The 9,369-nt window shown below is 49.4% G+C and overlaps 2 protein-coding genes across 2 annotated transcripts; both read right to left on the minus strand.

The window, feature by feature from the left end:
* Window positions 1-4,571: 4,571 nt before the first annotated feature.
* Window positions 4,572-6,499, minus strand: LOC119193234 (histone H1B-like). The gene is made up of 2 exons (XM_037446861.1): window positions 5,472-6,499; window positions 4,572-4,729 (listed from the first exon to the last, which is right to left on the minus strand). Exons 1-2 carry the CDS (start codon window positions 6,481-6,483, stop codon window positions 4,572-4,574), a joined length of 1,170 nt encoding a protein of 389 aa, XP_037302758.1. The 5' UTR covers window positions 6,484-6,499.
* Window positions 6,500-8,465: 1,966 nt separating this feature from the next.
* Window positions 8,466-8,978, minus strand: LOC119193235 (histone H4). Its single transcript, XM_037446862.1, has one exon. It carries the CDS (start codon window positions 8,943-8,945, stop codon window positions 8,634-8,636), a length of 312 nt encoding a protein of 103 aa, XP_037302759.1. The 5' UTR covers window positions 8,946-8,978; the 3' UTR covers window positions 8,466-8,633.
* Window positions 8,979-9,369: the final 391 nt, after the last annotated feature.

A 9,369-nucleotide genomic window follows, 5' to 3' on the forward strand; every position in this document is an offset into this window, starting at 1 on the left:
TTTAAGAGCCAGTGGAGCTGGCACATCGCGAATGCGGCTCGCGCGCGTACCGCATTTACGTGTGGGGCGAAGGTCAACCTCTGATCAAGATACACACCTAGATATTTGACCTTATGGGTCCAAGGGATGATCTGGCCAGACAATCTAACTGAAGCGTTAGGCGCTTCTTTCTTAGGCATCTATGGAATAGGATGGCTTGGCTTTGGAGGGGTTGACGGTGATGCGCCATTTGCGAAACCACTCGCCGAGCTGGTCGGCGGCGGCCTGCAAAGTGCGCACCACATGTTCCGGCTCTACGTGAAGCGTAGATCGCCGTATCGTCCGCGAATAGCGCCAGATGGGCGTCTTTGAATTTAGGAATATCGCTAGTATATAGCGAGAAGAGAGGTGATAGCGCGGAGCCTTGCGGGACTCCGGCCGAGATGGTATGTCTAGAGGAGAGGGTGCCCTCGACGCGATATTTGAAACCGCGATTCGACAAAAATTCTCGTATGATGTGCACGAGATGTGTGGGCACGTTATAAGTGTACAGCTTGTACAGCAAGCCGTTGTGCCACACTTTGTCGAATGCTTTCTCAACATCGAAGAAGAGAGCACCGGTATAAAATCCTAACTTAAATCTAGAAGACATGCTCCGTTATTAGGAGTATATGATTCACGCAAATGTGCCTATTACGGAAACCAAACTGCTCCGGAGGGAGCAGATTGTGAAAGTGAGCTACTATTTTGAGACGGTCGAGGACGATCCGCTCATAAAGTTTCCCTATCGTACTAAGGAGGCTAATGGGCCTATAAGAGGCCGGATCTGACGCGGGTTTACCCGGCTTGTGAATCCCTATCACGACTGCTTCTTTCCAGGCCTCAGGAAAGTAGCAGTTCTGGAATGCTGCATTGAGGATGTCAGCAAGAATCTTGACCAGATGCCCCGGTAGCATTTTCAGTAACCTAGTGGGGATACCGTCAGCCCCGGGGCTTTTCGCCTATTTAGTGCCTTGATCAGAGTGACGACTTCTTCGATCGTCACCGGCGCGGGGTCGGGGGCGCGTCGACGTCCGGGTCGATTGTTTGTAACGGTCGCGGAATAGGCGGCGAAGGGATCGCGTTCCTACTTTCGACGAAAGTGTCTACCGCAACAAGATGATCGTGGTCTACGGGAGTTGTTTCGAGCGAGCATTGAGACTGCAGGGTGGAGGCTAATAATTCCGCTTTCTCGTCGTCGTCAAACGCGGGGCGTTGATTCGGACGATTGAGCGGAGGAAAAGAGGCCACATCCTTTCTCTTGAAAGAGCGGACCAGCTTCCAAAAGGCCGTGTGGGTCGGTTGGATTTCCGACAAGTGCTGCTCCCACCTCGAATCGACGGCGTCCTTTACGCGACGTCTGGCCTCACGTTGGAGGTAACGCGCGAGACGCCGTCGATCCGGGAGGGTCAGACACGCAGGCCTTTAGTGCTGCGTTTCGCCTCCTCAGCACCCATCTCACGTCATCGGGAAGATGCCCTTGACCGTCGCCGGTCTCGGGCACCCTCTCGGAGCTTTCGCTCAAGACGTGGTGTAGATGGTTGGTGAAGGAGCGAATCGCGCCGGTCGTTTCCTCGCGAGTCACGATGTTGGGCGGAATGGCGGGGAGATCATTAGATGAAGTGTCGGCGAGTTTGGTGCTCAAGAGCCGCCAATTCGTCGACACTTTCACCCGATCGTTAGGACCTGTGTCTGAGGGACCGTTATGAGGGGCTAAATCTAAGATCACAGGTCTGTGGTCTGAATCTAATTCATGTACCACTCGCAGAGAACACACGTTGAGACATACGTTCTTTACGAGTGCTATATCTAATATATCGGGTCTGTAGCTATCGTTCATAAAACTATAGTGCGTGGGTTCAGAAGGAACCAGAATGCTCATATCAATTTCGTCAAGACAGCTCTCGAGTACCGCACCCTACCGTTGGTAGAGTTGCAGTTCCAGAGAGTGTTCTTGGCGTTAAGATCGCCCGCCAGAAGGACGGACTCCCCATACTGAGTAGGGTTATTAGTTCGTTGGAGTGAAGCTCCTTACTAGGTGAGAGATAGGCCGAGATCAGAGTGATCGGCGGGTGTCCTGTCATAGAAAGCCTGCACACTGAAGCCTCAATGCTGCTCAGGCTTTCGGGGGTCGAGAAGGTATGCAATGCAGGGACCTTTTGTAGTAAATGAGAGTGCCACCTTTAGGGCCATCGGTGCGATCGTTTCGCACGAGATTGAAATTGGGGAGTTTGGGACTGCGTTGAGAGGGTTTGAGGAACGTTTCCTGGAGGAGGAAGACGTCCAATTTATGATCGCGAGCAAAGTCTGAGAGTTCGGCTCGTTGGCCGCGTATACCATTAAGGTTGAAAAAGCCCACTCTGAGGGAGCGAGGCTTGAGTCGCGATGGGTTATTTCCGTTTGGAGAAGCCATTACGGAGAGAAAATGGATTCCATGGTGAGCTGGAATATGCGCTGTTGCGCGTTATAGATTTGGGCGAAAAGGACGGAGTCAGAGTGACCCAGTGCCTTCATTTTGGACGAGCAGTCGTGGATCAGCGCGTGGAGTTCGATAATCTCTGGGGAAACCAGAGAGAATGAAGAGAGCGCGCCGCTAGACGCCGGAGTCGCCGCCGCCTGGGGTTTGGATGGTGCGGGAGCCGACTTGGCTACCTTGGAAGAGGTAGCCTTGGAGGTCGAGGGCGTTGGGACGGGAGCGGGAACAGTGGCCGCCGCTGCTGGTGTTGTGGCCGGGGTGGCGGGAGATCCTCCGGGAGAACCACCGCCTTGGGCCTGGGGACGCGAGTCGGCACGTACCGTGGCGGGAAACCACGGGTTACGTGTCGGGGCTGGGGCCAGAACGAATTTTCGGCCTGAGGGGCCTTGGCCTTAGGGGCCTGATTGGTCCTATAATTGGACTTGTATTTGGGTGCCCGTGGGCACCCCGGTAATGGCCGGATGGCCAGATTGCCGGCAGTTTGTGCACTAAGTCGTCTCCGTGCAGTGAGTACTATCTTTAGGGCGCGGGCACTCAGACGTGCCGTGTTCGCCGAGGCACTTAACGCACCTGGCGGGGAGGCGACAGCCACGCGAATTGTGACCATACTTTTGGCAGTTGTGACACTGCGCAACCTCGCTAGTCTTATGTGGGGTCTCGATAGTGAAGCCGCCGAGACCCGAGATGTCGCGTAGCTCGTAAAGAGCTTTTACGTCTGCGGGGGTAGCTAAGATGGCGAGGACCATCTCGTATTGAATGCCACGTCGTGACAAACGCGATGCGCGGTGCATCCGGTGCACCTCTAGGGCTGCGATGCCCTTGGCCTGGAGGCCTTGTTGGACCTCGGCGGCCGACATTTGGAGGTATGCCACGGATGACGTACCTATAGCGGCGCTCGTCCGGGAGCGCAAAGGTGTAATAATGATAGCGTTTGCTATCTAGAAATTTGGTCAATTCGCGGTGGTCGCTAATTGACCCGGGCTGGAGGGACAGCAGTTTTTGGCCACTGTTCCAGGCATTGGGCGGGATTTTAATGCCCCACGGGTGAGCATCAAAAGGACTGAAGGGAGGCCCCTTCGGGAAGTTGGACATTGACCTTCGGTGGCTTTTAGGCCCCTTAGGTTGGGTCGGTGGCGACGAATCCGTCGAGCTAGCGGGCGCGGGCTGGGAAGCCGCGGGTTTTGTTTGGGCGCGGAAGGCGCGGACGGCGCAGAAGGCGCTTGGGAGGCGGTAGCGTCTGAGCGCTGCTTTTCCTGCGCCCGTTCCTCACGGTCGTGAAGCCGTCGTCGTCGAGGTCCGACGACGCGGCCCCAGACCGCGATTCGCTAGGGGCAGGAAACAGGTCGCTTGGACGCGCAAGCGACGGGGACATCGGATAAGACGGGTGCGCCTGGATCGGAATCCATGGCGAGGTCGGGATCGACGGCGCCGGCCGGGCTCCCGGGCGGACTAGGTCCGTCCGAGGACACGGCCGACTCCGACGAGTCGGAGGAAGAGGATGACTCAGATGAGTCGGTAGAGGTCGCGGGTGACGCGGGTGAAGCGGGTGACTCCGGCGAGTCAGGCACCGCACGGGGGCGTTGGCAACCACTAGGGAGTGGACCAGGGAGCAGAACATAGGGTCGCTCCTAATGTATTCGGCGAGAGTTGTCAACATGGCGTGTTTAGCCTTGTTGACATCCGCCGCCGGCTCGTCAGTGTCCATAGGCCTAGATTCAGCCATTGCGGGCGAATCCGGGCCTAGGGGCACTTAAAATCGGAGAAATAAATGAATGAGCCGCGAGTGGGTTCGGGACCCGGGTGCGTTCCGCCTGGGAAAGAACCCACAAGAAACCAGGCGGCTATCGCACTGAGAAGCGAACGCGTGATTCTACGTGAAAAAACAAAAACAAACGTCCCCGGGTGGGTGTGCCCGGGGTTGTGTGCGTGGTGACCCTCCCCGCCGGGTGTAGGCGGGGGGATGTACTTAAATTAGGTGTACCCTAAGCTTGTCTCCCTTGCCAATCTTATTGTGCGAAAGGGTTCCTAACAATCCGTGCGACGTAAACGGTATTGGACCTTTTAGGGGTCCGCACGCTCAACCGTCACACGGGATGGAGTGAAAGGAAGGTAGGGTTGGGAAGGAGCTATGCGGGGGAAACTGTGGTGTGTCTCCACGGCTTCCTTGTCCGCACCCGTCCGGCTTCGCTTTAGCCCTGAGGGGGCGCAGCGCGGGCCGGGTCACCGCTAGCTCGGCTTGTTATCACCGTTAGGTTTACCACCGAGCTAGCGTCCCCCGGTGTTTATATTCTGCACTTACTACGCGTAATAGTGGTGGGAGCGAGATCGAGCGCGTTAAAATAGACCAATCACGATCGTTCGCCGCTTGCGCGGCGAGGCCAATAAGCCGCGCGGCTGTCGGTCATGCCGTGACGGCCACAAAACTAAACGAAACTTCGAATTTTACAATATGACGTACACACAATACAACACACAATATAATATTGTAATATAATAATATATTATATTAGGTGCGATTATATTAAGTATTTTCCTCACATATTTTTTTTCTTATACAATATAGCTATTCTGTAAAATCCAAAATATTATAATATAATTCGGCCACTCGTGCGATTTGTATGTCAATGTCTATATGTATGTATATTGTATGAATTCATCGTAAAATTGGAATTCTTACGTCCCACCAAATTGAACGAAGCACTAAATAAAATAAAAAAAAAAAAAAGGTAGGTAGATAGATAGGTAGATATGCAGTCAGGTATATTACATTATAATAATACATATACATATTATGTATGTGTATGTATGTATGCATGTAAAGACTTCGTCATCTTGTCGAACTTAAGAAACTTAATGTTAAAATTCACACTTATTATATTATATAATAATAAATAAGTGCGTAGATTGGATTTGAAATATTTGTTAGCCCTGAAAAGGGCTGTTGTATGTGTATATGTTTGTGCGTCATGGATCGCACACGCGCGCCCTCGCGTTCCGTCACAATAATAATAATCATATTTGTACTTGTTGATGTTGATGATGTTGTTATTAATGTGACTTGAACGCGACGACGACAACGGCAATGGCAATTTACGCAGGTGCATTGTGAGCATATCGCGTTCACTTTTGGCGGCTGAAGCTTTCTTGGCGGCCGGCTTGGAGGCCTTGCCTGCAGAGGCTGAGGCGGCCGCCTTCTTGGGCTTAGGAGCTTTAGGTTTCTTGGTTGGCGGTTTGGCGGATTTCTTGGCCTTCGGTGCGGCTGCGCTTTTGGCCTTACCCTGTGCTGCAGCTTTCTTCGCTGCGGTCGCCGGCTTCTTTTTGGCAGCTGCGGCTTTCTTGTCTCTCGTCGCGGCGGCGGCGGCGGCCGAGGAAGATGAAGATTTCGATTTAGCCGGCGACGTTGCGGACGATGACGACGCGTTCGCCCCACCACCTGCAGCGGCAGCAGCAGCCGCGGCTTTTAGATCTGCTGCCTGCTGCCGCCGCTGTCGCCTTCTTAGATTTACCACCGGCCGACGCGGCAGCGCCGCTCGCAGTGTTGCCCTTCGATCCGGCTTTTCTTCCAGGTCCACCGCCTGCGCCGCTGCCACCGCTGCCACCGCTGCCGCCGCCGACACCGCCGGCTGATTTTTGATTTTCGACGCTGCAGATTTTGATTCAAGTTTGAAAGATCCAGAAGCGCCCTTGCCTTTTGTTTGTATAAGTGTGCCCGATTCGACGGCGCTCTTCAAATATCTTCTAATGAAAGGTGCCAATTTTTCAGCGTCCACTTTGTACTGGACGGCGATGTATTTCTTGATTGCCTGCAACGATGATCCGCTTCGTTCCTTCAGCTCTTTTATAGCATTGTTCACCATTTCTGATGTCTTCGGATGTGTAGGTTTAGCTTTGGGCTTCTTTGCGGCAGCGCCTGCGGCCGCCTTCGCGGTAGGTTTCTTTGCCGGGGTTGCCGGTGCTGGGGCTTCGGTTGCAACAGCTGTGTCTGCCATATTTTTTCTTTTGGTTGTTTTTCTCAAATTATGCACAACAATACGCGCGCAACATACACTCCACCACAACGATGATAATAATAATAATAATTATTATAGTAGTAATAATATTATTATTATTTTACAATAATATTAATAGTAGTAGTACAAGTATGTAGTAGTAAGTAGTATTATTATTATATTAAAATGCTGCAATTGTTTTTAAATACAATACAAAAAGAGTTCACACGACGTCAGATGTCGCCACTAGGTTGGTAGAAATTTTCATTAGCTGACACGCGGCTATACCGTAAGGAGAGCCTTTGCGGCGCGAGACGATTTCACGTACGAACAGTTGGAACTTTTCACTAACATCAGTCTGTTTAAATTGAATTTTAACATTGTTTTCATATATTCATCAATTAAACGTTTATGCGCCCTCATTCCCCATGAACTGATTTATTTATCTCAAAACATATATACACGATATGATCGTCCGTTATCTGAGTAAAGTTGTTTATTTTCGCCACTCGGTAACGTGTTCACGTGTAGTCATGTTTAAAAGTTATATATCTCTAAAATACGAAACAATGGAGTGCTGATTGTTATTCAAATAAATGGCTAAATGTATAACGTTATATAATTGAAACAATAATAATTGCTCATCAACATTTCCTAACATTAAAACGACACACAAATGAGAGGGTGGTAAAACACACACAAACGCGCACACACACGTCAGCGGCACCACGAGCAGCAGCAGCAGCATCAGCAGCGAGCGCAGCGTCAGTCGGGCAGTCGGGCGCGAGGCGACGTGCGTGGAAGCAAAGAAAGAAAAAAAAAAATGTGTGTGATTTTGATAATTGAATAATAATAATATAATATAATTTAATTAGTTAGTGGCGTCGGTCGGCTTGCTGTCTCTCTGGCTGGCTGGCTGGCTATCGGGGTGGCCTACGTTGTTTAGCAATGATGGACGGAATTATTGAATGTTTAAATAATTTGTCTGCCTGTCTGTGCCTGTCTGTGTGTCTGTGCGTTAAGTATAAATTTTAGAGAACCACTAACACTCACGAACGCACATACATCATACATACATACATAAATAAGTACACATTCAGATCAGAGTATCGTTAATAATTTACAATTTTTATATAATATTATAATGTAATAATATATAATATACCTAACACAATATTATTATGTTTAGTTCAATACGTACAATAAATACACATACGAGTACATTAACTAAGTGTACAGTGCACACTGTAGGTGCGTACCTACCCTGGGTACATAGGTACTTGGTTACTTAATAATAAAGCGAACTAGTCGAGTCAGTAAGTCAGTCAGTCATTATTATTAAGAACAAATAGTAGAAGTTATCGTATCGCTTACCTATCTATTTATATTATTTAAAATAGAACTAACTAAATCAGTTACTATTATAACTTGCGTGATAATGAATAATGTCTTTATTCAATTGTTAGTTTTAGGTTTATTTATTTTTTTTATTCACTCTTTTTCGCTCAATTTCGACATACAACGCGAAACATAAGTATCATAAGTCATGCATTTCCTTCTCGTAGCGTTCGGGGAGGGTGTCTCACACACACGAAGAATATACACATATCGTCAAGTCGGCTGGAAGTACATGATCAATAATTATCATTAAAATTACCAACCTACGTATTAATATTTGAAGTAATACAAGAAGTAGAATTCATTATTTTATCGATTAGAAACTTAGGTACACACATAATATGATTATATTATGTAATTATAATGAACAATTTGCGGCCCTGAAGGGCCTTTGTCAGTTCGGTGTGTTACAGTCGTCACATGGCGCGCAGAACGTCGTCCTAGTTTCCTCGTCGTCGTCGTCGTCGTCGTCGTCGTCGTCGTCGTCGCCGCCGCCGCCGCCGCCGTTGTTGTCGTCGTTGTTGTTTTTTATTTTATTTTTGTGCGCGGCCTTCACATTGTACGCATTATATAATATTTGTGTCGTTTTTTGTATTTATTGATTATGATCTTACAATAGGTATTCGCATGTTCAATTTTCGCGTACAATGCGAGATTCGCTCACGCTCAAGTGACTGACGACGTACGATCGAACGAACGAAACGAACGGGCTGACGGACGGACGGACGATTTACGCATTCATCATGAGAGACTTAACCGCCGAAACCGTAGAGCGTGCGTCCCTGTCGTTTCAGAGCGTACACGACGTCCATAGCGGTGACAGTTTTCCTTTTGGCGTGCTCTGTGTACGTGACGGCGTCACGAATTACGTTCTCGAGGAACACTTTAAGCACACCGCGAGTTTCTTCGTATATCAAACCGGAGATACGCTTCACTCCACCTCTGCGTGCCAAACGGCGAATGGCAGGCTTCGTGATACCCTGGATGTTGTCACGAAGAACTTTCCTGTGACGTTTCGCTCCTCCTTTTCCAAGACCTTTGCCTCCCTTGCCGCGACCGGTCATTGTTGTTGTTTTGGTTTCGTTTGATTCGATTATGTTACGTTGTGTTAGATCCGTTCGGCAGACAGTCCGCACGAAATATGTTCCGTTCGAACTCCATGCGCCGCGCGGCGAGGCGGCGGCGCGGGTTGAAGGAGGGAGGAAGCGCGCGAGGAGAGAATGGTTGGGGGGGGGGTATACCTACTCACGCGGCTGTGTGATAGGCGGAACGCGACGGTGCTATAATAACCCACGGAGACAGCGAAAACGATGGCAATATAATAATGACACCGCAAGTTATCCTAAAACCCCTACCGCTACCGAGTTGATGCAATTTGCAGTCTCTTCAATTTCTTCTCTTTTCAAAAAAATAAATAAATAAATATTACATAAATATAAAAAATTCATCGATTCATCGATATTATAATTATTACCAGTAATTATGTTG

The sequence above is a fragment of the Manduca sexta genome, unplaced genomic scaffold, assembly GCF_014839805.1.
Source record: "Manduca sexta isolate Smith_Timp_Sample1 unplaced genomic scaffold, JHU_Msex_v1.0 HiC_scaffold_3791, whole genome shotgun sequence".
Taxonomy (NCBI): Eukaryota; Metazoa; Arthropoda; class Insecta; order Lepidoptera; family Sphingidae; genus Manduca; species Manduca sexta.

Coding starts and splice junctions, on each gene's coding strand:
- LOC119193234 (XM_037446861.1), bottom strand. CDS start 6,483: ATGGCAGACACAGCTGTTGCAACCGAAGCCCCAGCACCGGCAACCCCG. Junction 4,730..5,471: donor CGGAACGCGAGGGCGCGCGT/GTGCGATCCATG, acceptor GGTGATAACAAG/CCGAGCTAGCGGTGACCCGG.
- LOC119193235 (XM_037446862.1), bottom strand. CDS start 8,945: ATGACCGGTCGCGGCAAGGGAGGCAAAGGTCTTGGAAAAGGAGGAGCG.